The following is a 20,444-nucleotide window of genomic DNA, read 5'->3' as shown; positions in this document are numbered from 1 at the left end:
TGCTTTGGGTGTTCCAGGGGGATGCTTTGGATGGTCTGGGGGCGTGCTTTGGGTGTTCTAGGGGGTGCTTTGGATGTTCCAGGGGGGTGCTTTGATTGTTCTAGGGGGGTGCTTTGGATGTTTCAGGGGGTGCTTTGATTGTTCTAGGGGGTGCTTTGGATGGTCTGGGGGGGTGCTTTGGATGTTTCAGGGGGTGCTTTAGGTGTTCTAGGGAGTGCTTTGGATGTTCTAGGAGGTGCTTTGGATGTTCTAGGGGGCTGCTTTGGGTGTTCCAGGGGGCGCTTTGGGTGTTCCAGGGGGCGCTTTGGGTGTTCCAGGGGGTGCTTTGGATGTTTCAGGGGGCGCTTTGGATGTTCTTGGGGGTGCTCTGGATGTTGTACGGGGGTGCTTTGGATGTTTCAGGGGGTGCTTTGGATGTTCCGAGGGGCAGAGAGGACCGTAAGGCGCAGGTGTGCGGTTGTGCCGGGGGTGCCGAGCAGGCGGCCTGGGCAGGGCTGTCGCGAGAGGCGGCAGCAGAGGCACAAATAGGCACGACCTTGCCGGGAAAAGGCGCGGCCTGTGCGCGGCCGGGAAGCGAAAGCGAAAGGAGCCGGCGGGCAGCGGAGCCAGAAGCGGCGGCCATGGAGCGGCAGGGGCCGAGCTCCTTCCCGGTGCTGGTGCGGGGGGACTGGGGCCCCGCCGAGCCGCCGCCCGCGCTCAGGAAGAAGCTGCTCTGCTACTTCCAGAGCCAGAAGCGCTCGGGCGGCGGCGAGTGCGAGCTGCGCACCGGCACCGGCACCGGCACCGGGCACATCATCGTCTGCTTCACCTGCCCCGAGGGTGAGCGGCCGGGCCGGGGGGATCGGGGCGAGGGGATGTGGATCAGTGTGGGAGCTCCCTGTTGTGTTGGGGTCGTAACTCACAAGTCTAAACTTTCTGCAAGTTAAAACATACGTACTGACGTAGTTGTTGCGTACGATGTAACACTATATCCCGTCTGGTTGGTGGTGTGCAGTGTCTGTAGGATATAATGTGTCGTATGCATCCCCTTCTGTACATACAGAATTGGCAGTATGTTAACATGACGTGATTCCTGCGGATGTCCTGTGCAGGTCCAGAAGTCCGACTCTGTGATCTTTGTGGGTCCTTTCTGATTCTGGTATTTACTTATATATATCTGCTTATATTTGGTGCTTAATACTAGCTTCTAGATTGTGCTTGGCAAAAAGGCTGTAAGCGAATAAATATATCCAAGGAGGAATATATGCATACGTACTCATATTGATGCGCACTAGTATTCTCTAAACTGCGCTCGGAATAATAAATGTTATATTAATCTGACAATTAGATTAGTTACAGATATGTGTAAAAATGTGACATCTGTAACATGCACACATTTTTATAAAGATGCAGCAAGCTGGAAAGGATTTAGCTGCAGCTGAGTGAAATGTACACATACACGTGAACATATGTGCAGAAACACACAGATACCTATATACAATTTTTCCTTTTCTTGCCTTGACATGCTTCCCAGTTGCTGGCTCTCCCTGCTGGTAAGTTCAGGACATTTAGCCCCAAGCCATTTCGGCACTGTGTGGAAGATCCCGTGATAGAGCCGAGTTCAGCATCTCTAGCGGTTTTTCGCAGAAGTAATGTCCTCTGCTGTTTTTCCGGTTGTTTTGAGGCAGAAAGCCTTGTGCATGCTGCGTCAGCGTTATGAGTTTAAAGCTGTTTAATTTTGCGGGACAGTATATCTGTGTATCCATGCTCCGGCCAAGGCGAGGTTAACTTTTCCGGGAGCCGGGAGGGCACTGCCCGGTCCCTGGGGACATTGGATCCCGCTTGCCCATACTCTGCGGGCACGGAAAGGGGGGGATTTGGGAGGGATTTGGGAGGGATTTGGGAGGGATTTATCGGCGTTTTGTCAGCGCATGAATGGTTCACCTGTGTTGTGCACTCTGTGATCAGCACCGGTGTTGTTCCTGCTCGTTTTTCTTACTTCATTGCTGTTTGCAGTCTATTGTTCTCATCTCGTCCTGTAATCCTTCACGTTTTTGTGCTTTCAGTTCTCCTCTCCATCCTGCCACGGCGGGGGGAAGGAGGGGGAAAGCAGTGAGCGAGCGGCAGGTCTGGCGTGGTTCAGTGAGAACAATAAATTGGGGAATACCTGAAACTGCCACAGTGTGGTAATGCTGGGAAAGTGCCATGCAATGTAAAGCTCTGATTCCATTCAGATTTTCACAGGGTTTCCTTGTTTTTATTCAGTCAAACAACGAGTTCTTGAGAGACAGTCTCATCAGTTGCATTTGGGAGGAGAAGGAAAATTGAGGTTGATTGTCACAGAGCCTGAAACAGCACTAGCTACCGAAGAGACATTGGAAGAAAAATCAGTTCCTACAAAGGTGAATAAAAATTGTAATCCTAACCAGAGCTGTGAAAGAGTGATGAGAGTGTCTAATCTGTCACTGATATTTCACTTTCATTTTATTTTAGGCTTTGGATGCCATGAGCAGCCTTCAAACAAAAGGTAAAATGTATCATCACTCTGTGTGCTGATTATTTGTAAAACAAAAATGTTGGTGCTTTTGTCCACACAGGGGTTCCAGTTCTCCAAGTTGTCATCTGTTTTTTAGTTATACTAGAGAGGAGCTTGGAAATCTTCAGACACTGCTCTCAATTGCTTCATGGGGTCAGCCTGACTTTCAGTTTTGGCTTTTTGGTACTTTCTATATTGGACAGAGTGGAGGAGATGACTCCTTCAGCAGTCTAGAAATTAGTAACTAGCATCTGAAGAATGTTGCTTTTTATTTCTTTAGTTTTCTTGTTTATGGTGGTAGGCTGTTGTCTGGATGTTATGGGTTTGGTATGAGTAGGTTTTGTACCTCGGTGAGCAGGCAGAGCCAGCCTGTTGGTCATTCCAGTTTGGAGGTTCTCTCACATCTCTGCCCTCACCTGTCTGCAAAGCTGGAGATGTGCTTGTCTCTGGCAGACACTGGACTTCGGGGATACTCACTGGGCACTTCTGTTTTATTTTCTGTTTGCAAAATGTTGCATCCTATCAGCCTTTTGTGCACATGGGTTCTCCAGCACTGCCATGCTGCACTGATGGCAGGGCACAGTGGTCATCAGGAAATTTTACATCAAGTCACTCAGAGCTATTGTGGCCTGTGGTGCCTGTGGATGTCCTGAGCCAAGTTCAGGCTTATTTTGCCTGCAGGTGGGCTAAGAAACAGATGCAGAGGATGCAGGGTCTCTCCCAACCATTACCAACATCTGAGCAGCTGTGGGCTATTATCTCAATGAATTTTAGTTTAGTTAATCTCTGACTCAGAAATGTACCAGTGACCTTGGACATGTTTACTCAGTTCTGGTTTTGTACCACCAAAAGCTGCCTGCAACCCTGCAGAATATTGCATCCGGGCAGTTTTGGATCTCAGAATGTTCAGTGGTACCCTGCAGTATTATTTTTGGTTAACATTTTATGTGGCTTATCTTTCTGCTGCAGATGATACAAAAACCTTGAAGAAAGCAGAGAGTTTTGTTCCAAACAGTGAACTTCAGGAGGAGGTTGACTCTGCAGAGGCCTCACCTTCAGTGGTACTTGAGAACATAGAGAGATGCTGTCCAAAAACCTTACATTTGCTGTTGGAGAACATCAGTGACCTGCATGTAGATGCTGACTTTACTGTTGAACTGATACCGGAAAAAAATGTTGCTGTAGTGACCTTTATAAAAAGTATTGGTAAGACAGGATGACACCATTATTAATTTCTGTGTATAAGCATGAATAATAGCTTACAGAGCTTGATTCCTCTCCCATTAGAGACCCAAACTTTTAAAAAACTATCTGGGTTGGGTCTCTCAAGATAAGTGTCTTATATACATCTCCAAAAAGATGCCTGTGATCCAAATATTAAAAAAAAAAAAAGAAAATTGTGGCATCTTTATTAATTGAAATTGAATAAGAATGCTTTGTCATTTCTATGTTATTTTCGATTAAATGAAGAAGAATTAAAAGTGCACTGAGAGTGGGGATTATATAAAGTCTCCTTTAGATAACACAGTATACTTATGAGATGGGGACAGACACAGTGGTAGTGAGTAGCAGAGAGTAGCATGGTTGTGTGCTTTTCCCCTTTTTTATTACAATGCAGAGTTATTTGGCACCAGAGACAGTTTTGTTCCTAATGCAGGGAGTACACTGATCATTTCTCTGCCTTGAAGGGACAGCCAGGGCTCATAATGACACAGGAAAACACAGTCAGTTCATACTGCTCTTCTGTTTACAGATGCTAAGGAATTTGTCAAAAAATGTTCACAACACAAGAGAGTCAGAGAATTCAAAATGATTGCCAGAGTTCTTGAATCGACCCAGAGCATCAAGGCTGAGAACCTGCCAGACAGCATTTCCACAGACTACCTGACGTTGTACTTTGAGAACGCGCGGAACGGAGGCGCGGCTGTGTCAGATGTCCAGTTCTTCCCCGAGGAGAACTCAGCCATCATTACCTTCTGTGACCACAAAGGTAACACTGTCCTTTGCCTGACCAAGGTACTCACAGGCAGATGGCCTGCAAGACAATTACTGCAAGTGTGGGCATTAGGAGAAGCCTGGCTTTCTGTTGCTGAAGTTGATGTACACTGCCCTGTTCCTAGGAAGGGCTCTGGATGTAGAAACACTGCTTCATGTCTAGGGCTTCAGTGTCTATTGGGGGTTTGCTTGTTTGTTTGTTTTGATTTTTTTGTTACCAGATATTTATTTTAATACCTGCCTTGTGCATGGGTTTTTCTCACTGGCAATTTTTCTTCATTTGCAGAGGTCTTTATATGCAATATAAAAATAATTGTACTTACATGTAGAGGGACAGAGCAGAATCTGTCAATGACTTCAGCTTGTACAGATAACTTTCAGAAACTAAATAAGGCCAAATATCCTCATTTCAAGCTAAGTCTAATATCTTCATTATCAGGGAAGAACAGACCTAAAGAACAATCTTGTTACTATTTCTTGCATTCCTCAAATCACTGTCCAGTTTTTGTCCCAGTGCAACTTCTGGTATATATCTGCTAGGAAACTCCTGGCTTAGTGAATGTACTTTGAGAAAAAGCTTTATCTGCCACATGATTTTCTTATGACTTCTCGGGATTTTCTGAAGAATATTTTGTACATTAAGTTGAAATGTAATTTGGAACATTGTAATGGGGATTTAAGTTCCTGCAAATGTTATCATTTCTTTGCTTAGTCTATTCCAACAAAAAAGTAAAACTGCACTGGCACTAAGAGTTCTATTTTATGTTGAGGGTAAGGTGTATTTCATAGCAGTATGTTGATAAGGCGTTACTCTTAGGAGTTTCCTTGGGAAAGGTGCAAGGTGTAGCTCTGAATGGGAATGCAGATATGAGCACATTTAGCAAACAAGTTGGAGCCAAGCTTTTTATCTTGTCCTGTAGAGTAGTTTGAAAATCAGAAAGATATAAAAACAGCTCTTTGAAATGAAAGAAAAAGAAAAGGAAAAGAAATGTAATTGTTTTAAGAACAGAGACATTTGCTTGATTTTAAATTAATGATATATATTTGTTTGTGCACTAACTTCTAGATCTAACCATGGTCTTGGAAAAGCAACATTTACTGGATCAGACACTGATTTCTGTGTATCCATATTACCACTCCCTGGGAACAGCTCTGTATGGGAAAGAAAGACCAGCTGTCAAGATGCCAGACCCCATTGGGGTGCCCCTAGACCCATATGTATGGCAGTTTTTACAAAGGCATGCCAATCTGACCCAAGACATAAACCAGGAAATGGCAGTTTGCCATGCTGAGCTCCAATGGCCCCAGGCTGACTGTGCAAGCCCAGAAGTCATGTTGTGCCCATCACCATCTCTCTGCAAGCAGAAAAAGCCAATGATGAAGTTGCTCAAGACCTGGCAGCAAGATGCTTCCGCTGAGTTCTCACGTATCATGGCACGTTACATAGCTATAAAATGTGAGGTCAGTTCATCAGGTTGGGAAGATGTGAAAAAAAGGTTGTCAGAAGACGCTGTGATCATAACTGATGTTTCTGAGGGGATGGTGGTGATTGCAGGCAACAGAGCAGCAGTGGACAGTGCAGAAAAAGAAGTGAGGAAATGCATGAAGCAAAGTGAAAGGGAAAAACAGAGCATAGAAATTTCTGTGCCAGTGATCCCAGGGAAGTATGCTGTGCTGCACAATGCTGGGTTAGAAGAGAATATTCAGAAGGAATATCCATCCCTAAAGCTCTTCTATGATGACAAAAAAAAGACTGTTCAGTTGTGTGGATTACCTGCAGAAGTATATAAAATCAAAGCTGACTTACTGGAAAAAGTATTGAGTATGCCATGTACATCAGTTACCATTGATCCCCATGTCTTCCACTATCTACAGTCTGTAGACAATAAAAAAATATCAGATATGTTATTCATTAGGGAAAAAATTAACACTTTTTATGAACTTCAGGATGATGCTGTGCTGCTATATGGAGATGCTCCCAAAGATGTTCAAGAAGCAGAAAAGCGAATAAAAACAGATTTAGAATACAAGTGCATCAATGTGGAGGATGGTGAAGTCATTAAAAAGGATCAGTGGAAGAATCTTCTTTTCTCCTTGCTCCAGACATATAATTCTTCCCAGGAAATTGTTATCACTTGGCAGTCAGTTGGAAAAGAAAATAAAATGATCATTGCTGGCTTTTCTAAGTCTGTAACAGAGGTTTATCAGAGACTTAATGCTTATGTAGATAGAAACACAGTCATTGAAAAAGCAATCCCAGTTAATTCAGTGGTGAATGTGCAGTTTGTAGAGAATATGAAGTCTGGTGTTTGTGAAGAATTGAAGAAGAAAGGTGTGACAGTACGTTTCAACACCAAGACACCATGCATTTCTCTGAGGGGACCAAGAGCAGAACTGCCAGGCGCATTAAACATGTTTGAAAAAATTGTCTCATCCCTTTACTCAAGAAATGTGCCAATTGATAAACCAGGGGCAAAGGAGTTCTTCATTGAGAGGAAAGATTTATGTGTTTTAGAAGCAAAACAGAAGTTTAGCTGTTTCATTAGGATTAAGGAAGAAGAACACAAGGGTAGAAAAGTTGATGATAAAGTGACAAGAAAGGTCTACTATGAAAAAAGCCTACCAGGTGGAATTGTGATAGGAGTGTATAGAGGTAACTTGTGTGACTACCCCGTTGATGTTGTGGTGAACGCATCTAATGAAGACCTGAGACACGATGGTGGCCTTGCTGGCGCCCTGTCACGAGCAGCTGGCCCAGCACTGCAGCAGGAATGCGATGAGCTGGTGAGGAAGCTCAGGAATTTGGAGCCCGGCCGCGCAGTGATCACGGGCGCCGGGAAACTGCCCTGCAAGAACGTCATCCACGCTGTTGGGCCCAGGTGGAACGAGAAGGAGTCACAGGAGTGCACGTGGTTGCTAAAAAAGGCAGTGAAACAATGTCTGCAGTTGGCTGAAAAATACAACCATCGTTCCATAGCTCTGCCTGCTATAAGTGGAGGGATTTTTGGCTTCCCACCACAGGTGTGTGCAGATTCAATTGTATCCTCCATCAAGGAGACCTTGGAAGAATTAATGGAGGGCAGCAGCTTGAAGGAGATCCATCTTGTGAGTAATTCAGAAGAAATCGTTCAGGCTCTGAGCGAGGCAGTTAAAAAAGTATTTTCAGCTAAATCATCCTCCCCAAAATGTCCGATGATGAAAAAATCCCAGAAGGAGAATAGAAAAGGGGATCTGAAGATGATTACAACAAATGAAGGACTTTGCATCTGTGTGGAGAAGAAAAATGTTCAGGAAGCCACAGTAAGTCTTTACTTTTCTGACTCCTTTCTAATTTGATGGTAAGATCTTTCAAATTGAATGGAAAAGAAAAGACAGTAAGTTTTACAAGCACTTGCTACATAAGGAACGTACAGCTGTGGGCTAGCTAAACAAGGATGCAAGCTTGCAGAACTTGAGTGTAGGTTGAGATCTGTCACTGCAACCATTTCTAGAGGGCAGCTGTGAATTTCAGGATGTTTCAATTCCCAGCTAGTTTTTGTTTGTTTTCCAGATCTAAGACCAACATGTAAAAGAGTTTGCTTCTTTTTTTCCAAAAGGGAAAATACTAAAGTGCTTTGTGAAAGTAGCTATCGTGTTTGGATATTAGAGGAAATAGGCACCTGTCTGGGCTGCTGTTTTGGGTATCCACTGGCATCTTGTTTCTTTTGCTGTGTGTTGCATTGATAGGGCTTTTAATCTTGGTGTATATCTTTGCTGGAATTCTGGCTGTAGCTATTTTCGTTATAATCTCATTGCAGACTGATGTTGTGGTCAACAGTGTTGGCACAGATCTGAAGTTTGGTGTGGGGCCCCTTTGCGTTGCCTTGTTGGGAAAAGCTGGACCAGCTCTCAAAGCTCAGTTTGACATTGCAGTACAAAGTCAGGCTGCTGGTCCTGGGAGTGTGCTCTGCACCAGCGGATGTGACATGGCCTGCAAGTCCATGTTTCATGCCATACTGCCCAAGTGGAAAGCAGGACAGACAGAGAAGGTACATTTTAATTATTACTCCCCCTTGTCCTTCCCAGCTACATATTTATTTGGGATCTGTCCTGAAATTACAGGTATAAACCTCGTTAATTTAGATTACTTGACTCCGTTTTCTTCTGTTGGAGTGAACTTAAAGATGCCTTGATGCACTCAGAGCTGCTTGTCATACCAGTTTCTTTGGAACTAATAATAAATTATGCCTTTAGGAGAAAAAGTACCTTTGTGTGTTTTACAGGTCCTAGAAGATGTAATCAATTTCTGCTTGAACAAAACTGAAGAACTTGGGCTGAAATCGATCACTTTCCCAGCTATTGGGACTGGAGGATTTGGATTTCCTAAAACCATTGTTTCTAAGTTAATGTTTGATCTGGCATTCAGGTTCAGTAGTTGTCCCAATCGGAAGAATCTGCAGGAAGTTCATTTTCTCTTGAGTCCACAAGATATTGATAACATTCAGGTAGTTCTTCTCAGGACAAAGCTGTCTTTGTAACATACTGCTCTTGTTACACTTTGATAATCTGTTTTACTTACTCTGCTTTCTAAGGGAATAATTTGGCACTTTCTAACTGCTGTGGGCCATGGGATGTCTTGTAACAATGGGATGTCTTTCCAGTGTCTCTGAAATGAAAACTCTCAGCAAGGAGAAGCTGCAGACAAAATTTGCCTTGCTGTTGGCACTGTAAATGCCTGTCAATGCTCCCTCATCTTTTGACAGAGGAGTTTTAGCAATCTAGAACCATCTCTTATCACACTGTCCATACTGCGTCTTCCACTGCTATTAACACTTCAATATGACCATAAAATGTGTGAGGTGCCTCAGCAAGAGCTGCATGACTGTTAATGTTAATTACAGAAACATCGTGTACATACTGTGAAATACTATTTTGGGTACTTTTTTTCTCTTCTTAGGCTTTTACCACTGAACTAGAGCTTAGGGCAGATGAAAGTTGCAATGCTGCAGCAGCACAGCCAAGTAAGTTGCATAGGGGTGGGACAGAATGTAAATACTGCTAAGTGGTTTTAATGTATATCAGGAAACAGAAGAAAAATCTTCAGAGCACAGGACATTTTTCTTCCTTCCTAATGGACTTGCATTCTTAAATGTCATTTGCAAAATTCTTAGGAGAAATTTCTTTTGTTGAGGGCATGCTGAACTCTCAGTGAGTCTCTTCAAAACAAAGAGAGTGTTCTGATAGGAGACAGTAGTTTGTCCTGCTCAAAGAATTATAAGAACTTGCAATCACTTGGCCAAACAAGCCATAAATAACATGTATTTTTGCAGCTTTAATATCCTACTTATTATATTACATATAAATATATATATCATTTTATATTTAATATATGTATATTAATATATATTAAAACATGTAAATTTATCTATACAGAGTGGATAATTTCCTTTGCATTTATTAATTCACAACAGTGGGACACGATGGACAAAACATGAGTGTACTGCATCAAGGGCAGAGACTTATTTGTAAGGATATAAAGCTCTTCCTCCTCAGTTGCTGAGTATCAGAGAGAAGTTTAGAGTAGGCAGATAAAAATGAGTTTAAACAAAAAGAAAGGAACAGTTACAATATGAGTTAGATAAGTTTAGACTAGAAGAAAGGAATAGTTTTGTATCCATGAAGGTAAAGATGAAATAACTTACAAAAGGGATATGATCAGATCTCTGTTACTGGCCACACTTAAGCTGGATGCTGCATTTCTTGTAAGAATTAATTCAGGAAACTGTTACAGAGCTGATCAGATCAGCTAAGCCCTGAAGCCATTTTCTGAATTCATACTGTGTAAATTTACAGGAATAGAAATGGTTTCACTTTCAGAGTGTTTAAATAGGAAGAATACTGTGCCTCCCAGCTTTCAGAAATGGGATAAAGATAAAAACAGAGACACTCTACATCCATCAAACTCATCTAGAGCATATTCCTTACAAGGACAGGTAGAAATTTCAATCAGTGGAAGAGAATAATACTCCAAACTAAAGGAGAAGTGATTTAATGTATTTTTCTTTTCCTTGCAGGTTGCATTAGTCCTGTTTCTGCTGAAGTACTGGGAGTTTATGAAATGAAGATTGGTTCCATCACAGTCCAAGCAATTAGCGGAGATATTACCAAGGAAGATACAGAGGTTATTGTAAACATATCAAATCCATCATTTGATGCCAAAACAGGTATTATACTGAATATGTAGTTCCTTAGTAATAAATCTGGGCTAGTTTTTAGAAGAGAGAATTGTCCACAAGGGAAACTTTTATGAAGCGTTTTTCAGATGAGAGATAAAGAGTTGTGATTAGTCAGGAAATATATCTTAAACAGGTTTTTTACGTGTCCTGAGTATTTGATTTAGTTTCCAAATAGAAGGCATCTGACTATAGTTTTTTTGCTTAAAAGAAAAAAATGTATTAACAGAATTTTTAGAGTAAGTATAATTCTGGATAAATGCTCTTATCCTAAAATGTTTCACTGTAAGACAAAGCCCTGGTTAAGTAAATTGCCCTGTAAGAAGCAGAGGGTTTTGACGTAGTGAATTATAAGCATGAAAGATACCAAATGATGGAGTTTTGGGGAGTTGGTGAGGGACATATGTGTTTGGTGAGTGAAACAATGAAATAGGAGTTGTTAATGCCTTCTAATCAGCAGTGAAGGAAACATTCTCTCTGCAGCCGGTGCCATGTGTCATGGACAGTACTTAGGGAAACTGTCGAGGTTTGCATCTTTGTGGTATTTGCCATACAGGAATTTGGGGTATGTGTAGAGTACAGAAGTTGGGTAGAGTTTTGAGCAGAGATAGTTAAGGAGACTTAATGAGTGTGTGTGCTTTTCTTGTGTGATTGCAGGGGTCTTCAAAGCAATTATGGATGCTGCTGGTGCCCAGGTAGCAGATGAATGTGCTCAATATGGTATGTTAAAGCAAACTATTTTTTTGGTAATTCTTTTTATGTTGTTGTCATTCTCTCTGAAAACTTAAAAGTTGCTTTATAATTCTCTACTCTGATGACATAATTATTTTATCTGAATAACACAGCTTTCACTTCTAGGAACTTTGAACAGTCCCCTTCTGGTTTTGACATATACCTTGAGAATTTTTCTTTTCTTTTCATAGTTGTTTAGGAGCAGCTAAATCATCAGTGTGTTGCACACTTTATTCTCATACTGGATCCAAAACACAGCCCTGTACTGGCTACTAAGAGGAAAATTAACTCTATCCCAGCTGAAATCATAAAAAAAAAATTGATCATAAATTCCTCCATGATCTGCATTCTGCCAGAGCGGTAGAGCAGTAAAATTCCACCTCACTGTGGCCTCTACAAGCACAGAAAGGGACATTTAAATGCACAAGCAAAATGTGCCTGCTCTGTGTCTGGAAACTGGCTTTCAAGATGGAGTTTCCTGGATTTTTTTCCCAGCTTTTGGCTCTGTAGGAATATTTGTACAAACACACATATATCATTAACTTCAAATCAGGCAGGTATCTCTGTTCTTGGAATTACTACACTGACACTTCTTTTTCTTTCATTTCAAAGAGCTGTTTTTATGTCTTTCTGATTTTCAAACTACTCTATACGGGACAAGATAAAAAGCTTGGCTCCAACTTATTTGCTAAGTGTGTTCATGTCTGCATTCCTATGCAGAGTTACACCCTGCTCCTTTCCCAAGGAAACTCCTAAGAGCAAAGCCTTATCAACATACTGCTATGAAATACACCTTACCCTCAACATAAAATAAAACTCTTAGTGCCAGTGCAGTTTTACTTTTTTTTTGTTGGAATGGACTAAGCAAAGAAATGATAACATTTGCAGGAACTTAAGTCCCCATTACAATGTTCCAGATTACATTTCAACTTAATGTACAAAAGATGCTTCAGAAAATCTTGAGAAGTCATAAGAAAATCATGTGGCAGATAAAGCTTTTTCTCAAAGTACATTTACTAAGCCTGATCTGAGTGCTTGCAGAGCACCTTACAGTCATGATCATCATGCTCTGTGAGGTAGTCTGGAATTCTGTGCTCATCAGTCCTTTCATCCTCACAATATAACTCCATTTTGTAAGCAAACATGAGTGCTCTGAGAAATCACAAACATATTTTTAAAAATTCCATACCATTCTTAGATCAGTTGATCATAATCCTAATGATACTATTTTAGCCACTCAGCTCTTCTGCAGAGTAAGAATTTGGGCTTTTAAGGAATAAGTGGCATAGGAAAGATTTTCACATGTAAATTAATTTGGCATGCTTTCAAATAGAAGTGATGTGTATTCAAAGTCATCATAAATTCTTATATTGTACTTAATAGGAAAATACTTTGTAACAGAGATCTTAGGAAATTAGAAAACACACATTTACTTGAATTAATTTCTCAAAGAAACTCTGCAGACTATTTACAAAGAAGACCAGAATCAAGTAAACCCACAATAAAATAGCTCACAGTGGATTTCTTTCCCCTTTTTCCCCTTCTCTTGTAGCACCAATGTAACAATCAATATTACCAAAAGAGATTGCCACTTTGTAAATATTATGTCTCCTTCTTTATCTTCTCTCTTCCAGCTGGGCAGTATCGAAGTGGCTTTATTACTACACAAGGTGGGAATCTGTTGTGCAGAAAAATCATCCATTTGATTACTGATAACCAGGTGAAGAGTCAGGTTTCCAAAGTGCTTTATGAGTGTGAACGAAGGATGTACAAATCCGTTGCCTTCCCAGCTATTGGAACAGGTTTGTGTTTTCTTGGGAAAGCAAAGTGTGGTGGGGGTAGTTCAGAAACAGACAGACTTAACATGGGCAACACTAGACTTACACAAAAACTGTTCACTGATATGTGCATTTTATTTTTGTTTAGGTCAAGCAGGACAGAGTTCAGCCAAGGTAGCTGATGAAATGTTGGATGCTATAGTGGAATTTGCAAGACAAAAATCAGTAGAGCATTTACAGACAGTTAAGATTGTGATCTTCCAGACAAATATGCTCAGAGATTTTTATGAAAGCATGAAGAAAAGAGAAGATACAGATTCATCCACAACAGAATCATGGTTATCTATGGTTAAAAATAAGTTATCCACAGCCATTTTTGGGGACAGAAAACAATCTCCTGAGAAGAAAAAGGTCATGAGTTTGAAGAAGAAAGTTCATTTAGTCATATTTGAAATTTGTGGAGAAAGCCAAGAAAAGGTGGATAAAACTGAGTCCTGGATAAAGGATTTAATTTTAAAGGAACAGTTTGAAAACACTATTTCAGATAAAGCAATTGAAAGTTTTGATGAGACACAAATTACCATTTTGGAAGATCTCCAGAGAAGAAAGCAAGTCACCATAGAGTTTTTAGACATGCTTTCTCCCCCTGAAATTAAAATTTCTGGTATTAGCAGGGATGTCTGTTTGGTTTCTCAAGAAGTTCGAGAAATGATCCAACAAATCAGGTCTGCTGAAGAAGAGCAAGCCAAGGCAGAACTTTATTATAACCTGGTAGAATGGAGGTATCTAGGAAGCAATGATAGCTTTGTTGCTTTTGATAAACTGACAAATATGCAGCTGGAGCTTGCCAAAATGTCCGAAAAACGATTTCTGAATGTCGAAATCAACAGGAAGAGCTATAAGGTGAATCTGAATACTCTAAAGGCTACTAATGACCTAGGACAAACTATAAACCTTCAACGTGTGACAAAGGATGAAGGTAAATGACACTTCTGTTAAATAAAAAAACTTGGATAGTTGTTATTGAATGATGATTCAGATAAATGCAAGTTCAGGTATCCCAAATTAAGGCATTCCTTAGCTTTCTTCCCTTTTTTTTTTTATTCCTTGGCCAGCAGTTTTGAGTTTCATAATCAGTGGGAAGTATGAGTGAAATCAGAATATCAGTTTTAAGTGCAAATATTGTCTGCACATACGTGACTGGTGAGCACAGATTTCATGCTTAAGTCTGACAAAGGAAGTGGTGTATGAAGAATACATAAAATTCCTCGAGGTTTTAAAGCTTGTTTTAATAAGATACTGGTATCTTACCAATAATATAATGACAGCTAATCAGACAAAATACAAAGCCTTTACAGTGTATTACAGAGCCAGTGATGTTTGGAAGAGCGAGAGTACTTGTTGAATGCAGTATTGCAGAAGGTGCTCTCCTCTTGTTCCTCTCAATGCAGGTGGTCTGTAAGATGTGCCTGTAGAGCTGAACTTGTTGTCTCTCATAATAATGCAACCTGTGTTTTTCAATAGAGCTCCCTAAGGAGTGGACAGACATGGAAGATGAACAGGTCAAAGTGGTGAATCTCAAGCCATCACATCCCGAATATACAACAGTTGAGAAGATGTTTAAGACAACATGTGCTAACTTTACCATAGAGAAGGTGATATCACATGGGGTGGGGGGAAAATGTCAATGCTTGTGCAAGAAACAATGTACTTCCTAAATATTTGCTTATAAGGTGTCTGCAGCCCAATGCATCTTTTATATGTCAGTCTCACCAGCACTCTACAGGGTGAATATAAATCAAAGCTAGTTTCCTAAGAGCTGTTCTGCCATTTCTGCCATCTAATGGTGCAAAACCAGTGACTGTCAGTCTTCAGGCTGACTCTTTAGTCAATTAATGTGGTACTCTCTAGTTAATATGGAATTTCCAATTAGAAATTCTATATTGAAATGGAGGCATGAGCAAATGCTTTCAGAATACAAAGAAAAATACAAAATCCTTGCAGACTGACACAAAGTTTTGGACTAATTTGCAACTTCTCTCCTGTCATCCTAGAGCCTTTCAGGCTTGGCTGTCGGTTTTAACCAGTGTCAATATTTGATCCTTCTTATTTAGAAGTTGGCAACACAATGCACAGAGATTTAATTTCCAGGGAGAAGATGGAATTGTTCTGAATCAAGAGAAGAGATAAACAGTAGAAAATGCAATCAAATTAGGAGTGAGAATAATGTGTTTAAAATTTTTTCTTCCATCACGAGCTTCAATGAGCATGGTCACGAAAACACACAAAGAGAACAAAATATTCGTGTACTATAGAAAAAATCAAGTAATGACATTATGTCTTTTTCTGTTTAAAATGGAAAGCTGTTACAGAAATGCCTTTAAGGTTATACTTTGATGCAGATTCCCTTTAAGCTATATTAACATTTTTGGCATAGGGAGCCAGCAACATCCATCCTCCCACCAAGTGATTTTTAAATAGTAGTTTCTTATGGGTTGCTAAGCTACACATTCGGGGAAGCAATTTTGACTTGATACACGGAAAAGACTCTATAACTCGTGAGAGTTAGAAAGTAGGTATGCGTTTATTCAGCACTGAGGTGCACGGGGATAATTCCTCCCAAACATGCACATGGAAACTTCAAACTACTGCTCTATTTATTCCCTAAAAGCCTGGGATTACACAATACACCTAATACATGTTCATGTCCTAGCCCTGCCCAGCCCCGCCTACCCAGGCTTCATATTGAAATGACCCAAAAGTCCTTTTGCTCTTGCGCTTCCCCAGTTCAGGGTCTCTGACCCTCTGAAGGCTTCCAAACTCTTCATCGCACTTTAACTTTTCAGTTTTGTCCAGAGCATGTGTCTTAGCCTCTTGGGCACATTCCAGACCTTGAGATTAGTTCTGGTTTAGGGTTTTGGATTTATCACGTATCACTGGTAGCCTTGCACCCCTCACTCTGTTTGCAAGTTCTGGCTCTGTTTATAACAACCTAGTCTGCCTCTCCTCCAGACTTTTACAAGCACAGTAAATGTCAGGCATTCCTCATTGTCTTGGTTTTTGATGAGCTGTTCCTTACTCCTCAACTCCTCAGACTTGCAAGCTTAGATCTAGAAGAGAAACTTAACATAATGCTATTGCTACAGTCTGTCCTTTAGTGAGAAAAGTAAAGATGATTAGGATGTATAGAAGGCATCTTGTATCATTGCCCCTAGCAGTGGTACAGCAGCCTGTTTCTAAAAATGACAATGCACAGCTACCATGACTGCTGGGTACTTGATACACTAGGCAAGACAAATGTATACCCAAAATTACTGAGCTTGAAACTCTCTTATAAGCTGCTTTGGTTTGTGATTTTTCAGAAGGCCTACATTCCAGTTCCTCTACCCAAATCTCATGCTAACAGGACGTAGTGAAAATTGCTGTAATTCTTTCAGTTTGATCTCATTTTAATGCTTTCTTGCCATGATAAATATTCATCCCTACCCTATTTATCCCTAGTATAAATATAGTTAATTTTGTAATTTTGCAGATTGAAAGAATACAAAATCCCATCCTCTGGCAATCCTACCAATTAAAAAAAAAACTTATCTGTGGAAAGAACAAAAATCAAAATAATGAGAAGTTGCTATTTCATGGGACAGCTGCATCCTCATTGAGTTTTATTAACTACAAGGGATTTGATCGTGGGTATGCTGGAAAGAATGGTGAGTCATTATCCAAATCAGTTAATTTCCTAGGCATATATGAGTGCTACAGGATGTCAACATTACAGAGCTGTCAGCACAACATGAAAGCTGAATGAAATTAGAGAACACAATAATAAACAACTCCTGAGATTAATCTGTGTGGACAGAGGAATTATCCTGTTCTATTAATCACTTGTTGCTGGATGCCACCATGTAAAAGGTATCAAAAAGGGTTCACCCACTCTGACATGAAGCCTGGGCAGTTTCTGGGAATTGTTTTGTATCATTTACCTAGAGAAAGGAACAAGAAACACTGTTCAACATCCTCAGCTGAGGTAACAGCTACTAGCTGATGGTGTCTCCTCTCAGACAAAGAAGGGTAGCAAAGTAGAAGTGCAGATATTTCTGTTGCCTGCAAAGATTAGGACAGCATGAGATCCCACATCTGGACCAATTTTTATGCTCACAAAATCTATGAGATCCATTAATTAACTCCTAGCCTTTAATAGTTGTTAGAGACAACCTAAATATTTAGCATAAAGATATTGTGCATTAGTTCAAAGCTTGTTTTGTCCACTTCCTCTAGTACAGTCATGTTATGTGTATGATTTGACAGCATTCAAAGATGAAGGACAGGATCCAAAGAAGTGGAACATGAACTGAATTGAGGTGCTAGTTGATTTTAGCGGCCATGTAACCTCACTTCAAAAGTCCTTAATTTTTGTTCTTAATGTTTTTGTCCTTAAGACATGCCTAGGGCTGATTTGATCTTGAGAGAGCTGGGCAGCTTAACTCAGATCTAGTTGACACTTCAGTGGGGCCTGGATCACTGGAGATACTTACTCTGAGATTTTCATGAATAAATGAAGCCCAGCATACCCAAAATATATCAGGTTGTGCGCAGGTAGGAATGACAGCCACCATTTCTTTTTGAAACATGGCCAGAGGAGATGTAGTTTTGCTTTCCTGCTCTTTGGTAGTGTCAAGAGGTTGGACTTACTCAGGAATCCAAAAAGAGCCCTAGATCCCCATGTCCCCTCTCTGCTTGTGGATATTGACATCCAGCTTTCCATCTCAGCTGTGATTATTGATTGGGAAGGCACACTTGCCTTCTGTCAGGCTGGGTAGCCAAGCAAAATATCCAAAGATCAGGGCAGCCAGGTAGGAAGGACCTGTCTGGCTTGAAATGCTTTTTGCCAATGTCAGAAAAAAGAAATCTGTCTTGAACAAAGACATGCGATTCCTCTAACTTGCTGGGAAGTGTGACTAGAAAACTATAATTACAATAATGGAATTTGAAGGATTGCTGGCTAAACCATGCTAAACAGAGAAGCCCTTTTCTCCATAGGAAAGTGAAGTCAAAATCTGGGTGTTGATATCTTGTATCTATGTGGGTTCATATTTGATTCTGATACAAAGGATTAGTACTAGAATTTTGTGTTTGAACTCTAACCACATTTATAGCTTCTGCAGAGTTAAAAAAAAAAAAAAAAGCGTTTTAGAGATTCTTAGAAATGTAAGAACACTAACTATATTTGAAAATGTCTTTCCTAACAGCTGCAGCCTTTGGAAATGGAACCTACTTTGCTTTAAATGCAAGTTACTCTGCTCAGGATACTTACTCCGTTCCAGATGCGAATGGCAAAAAACACGTGTACCTGGCTCGGGTCCTTACTGGGGAGTACTGTACTGGGAAAGCAGGACTAAAGGTTCAACCACCAAAGAGCAGAGCAGGTCCTACTGACCTGTATGACAGTGTGGTTGATAATGAGTTAAATCCAACAGTGTTTGTTATATTTCATGACACTCAGGCATATCCACAGTACCTTATTACTTTCAAATAATGAAACGATCTTAATAGTCTAGAAAGTTTTAGTGCCTTTTAGATATAAAAACTAACAGGGTGATTTAAAAATTCTTTTTACATCTAGGTTTCTTCTTTATTGATCCATCCATGTGTTGAAAATGTCTTCAAATTACCAACAGAAGGACTAACATAAGCAAATATTTTAGTGCATGCTATTTCAGTGCTCACATTTCAAGTTCAGTTATGTAGAGATGTAGGCAAGAGTTGTGAGAACAGCTCTGATTTCTTCCTACACAAGGCAGAGGGGAGTGGTAGGAGAGGAAGAGAGGAAGCTGCTCTGCTTTACCTGTGGCCAGCAGTAAGAGGTGTGGGCTAGGTCAGAGCACCTCTGCATGTTCTTGCTTCCAGCAGTCACATAAGTGAGGATTTATTTAAAATGTTCAGAGGGAATCTGAAAGGTCTTTGCCAATCAAAGCAGTGCTCTGATTCTAACCCCACTCAGCAGCAGAGTTTTCTGTCATCCTTAGGTGTTCACTCAGCCTTGTTGGTGCTGAAAGTCTGGAAGAAAAAGAAGTCCAATATGAACATGCTGTTTATTGTTTCAGCCTCCTTACCTATATGTCTGTTACCCTGGCATACTTTGCTTATTGCTCAGGTATAAAGTACTGTATTTGTGCCCATTTTGTAGGGGAATTCTCTATAGTCCTCCCCATTACTTGCACAAAGCCATTGCTTTTGTAACTTTCAAGACTGTAAAGGGAGATTTAATTTTTTTCTTTTCAATACTGAAGCATTAACCCTTCTGTAGAATCACCAATTTTCAGAGTTAACTACAGAGGCATAACTCAGTTCACATGCCAAAACAATTTTAAAATTTTTAAGGTTCTCTGAAAAAAGTAAAAATGGCATTTTTACATCTTGACAAGCTGTGCTTTTAATCATATCATAATCTTAAAACTGCCAATCAAAAGCCATATACAGGGGTTTAATAAAAGTAGTTTCAAGCAGCTACATTGGATTGCTGAGCTGCAACAGGAACACACTTCACTTAGAAGTGTTGCTTCACATTTGAGTATGTTACAGTGGTGCAATAAAGACTTGAAGACAAAATGGTTTTCTTGTATTGTCTGAGTGAAGTGACTTGTGTGTACAAATTCCAGGTGAAATTATTCTGCCTTGGTTGAAAAAAGACCTGTATTGCAAATAGCTGCCACAATATCTTAAAACTTCATCACGATGTTCTCACTGCCTGCAAAGAGGAAAAGAGTTTACAGTGTCTGAAATTTGCAATATAAAAAATTGCTGCTTTTCACAGCACGTGCTCATGCAGCACTTCAGGATGAATGTCCTGCATAAATTCCCATTTAAAGCAAAGCAGATTTTACCCATCCCCACTTTAATAGATTTTTTCTCCCTGTGAAAAAGTGAGGATGCTTTTCCTCTTTCTCTGCTTTTTTTGGGTGCTTTTCTGTGTCATGGAAACACTTCAGCAGCCAGAGCAACTCAGTTTAGCTGCAAGCACGGGGCATCCAGCGGCTTCTCCCAGTGCTGACACCAAGCAGCTTGGAGAGCCAGGACACAACACTTTGAATTTGTGTGGCCTTCTTTATACCCAAGCATCTTGGAAAACAGCCTGAGCTGCAAGATAAAGCACTCCAAAAACCCAGATAACTTTTATCACTGGTGGTGGCGGTAGAAGTTTCTTCAGTCATTTTC

The 20,444-nt window shown here is 40.5% G+C and overlaps 1 protein-coding gene across 3 annotated transcripts; it reads left to right on the top strand.

The window, feature by feature from the left end:
• Positions 1-471: 471 nt before the first annotated feature.
• On the top strand, positions 472-19,841 carry PARP14 (poly(ADP-ribose) polymerase family member 14). Of its 3 annotated transcripts, XM_033064482.1 has the most exons (17): positions 777-819; positions 1,514-1,532; positions 2,245-2,381; positions 2,473-2,506; positions 3,485-3,721; positions 4,269-4,505; positions 5,577-7,810; positions 8,308-8,538; positions 8,773-8,994; positions 9,447-9,510; positions 10,564-10,713; positions 11,380-11,442; positions 13,089-13,256; positions 13,381-14,211; positions 14,757-14,887; positions 16,765-16,939; positions 18,479-19,841. In XM_033064482.1, the coding sequence occupies exons 4-17, from the start codon at positions 2,485-2,487 to the stop codon at positions 18,763-18,765; spliced, it is 5,052 nt and encodes a 1,683-aa protein (XP_032920373.1). In that variant the 5' UTR covers positions 777-819; positions 1,514-1,532; positions 2,245-2,381; positions 2,473-2,484; the 3' UTR covers positions 18,766-19,841. The 3 variants fall into 3 exon arrangements, with proteins under 3 accessions (XP_032920375.1, XP_032920373.1, XP_032920374.1); XM_033064484.1 differs by lacking the exon at positions 1,514-1,532 and having other exon boundaries at positions 472-819; XM_033064483.1 differs by lacking the exons at positions 777-819; positions 1,514-1,532 and adding an exon at positions 1,565-1,628.
• The last annotated feature ends 603 nt before the right edge of the window (positions 19,842-20,444 follow it).

The sequence above is a fragment of the Catharus ustulatus genome, chromosome 7 (genome assembly GCF_009819885.2).
Source record: "Catharus ustulatus isolate bCatUst1 chromosome 7, bCatUst1.pri.v2, whole genome shotgun sequence".
In the NCBI taxonomy this organism is placed as follows: Eukaryota; Metazoa; Chordata; class Aves; order Passeriformes; family Turdidae; genus Catharus; species Catharus ustulatus.
Note: the sequence above shows the minus strand (reverse complement) of the source record. Positions and strands in the feature narration are given on the sequence as shown.

What these genes read in the sequence shown, in the direction of transcription:
- PARP14 (XM_033064484.1), top strand. Translation starts at nt 621, where the DNA reads ATGGAGCGGCAGGGGCCGAGCTCCTTCCCGGTGCTGGTGCGGGGGGAC. An exon ending in AAGCAGGACAGACAGAGAAG is followed by an intron (nt 8,539 to 8,772) that starts GTACATTTTAAT and finishes TGTGTTTTACAG; the next exon opens with GTCCTAGAAGATGTAATCAA. An exon ending in ATCATTTGATGCCAAAACAG is followed by an intron (nt 10,714 to 11,379) that starts GTATTATACTGA and finishes GTGTGATTGCAG; the next exon opens with GGGTCTTCAAAGCAATTATG.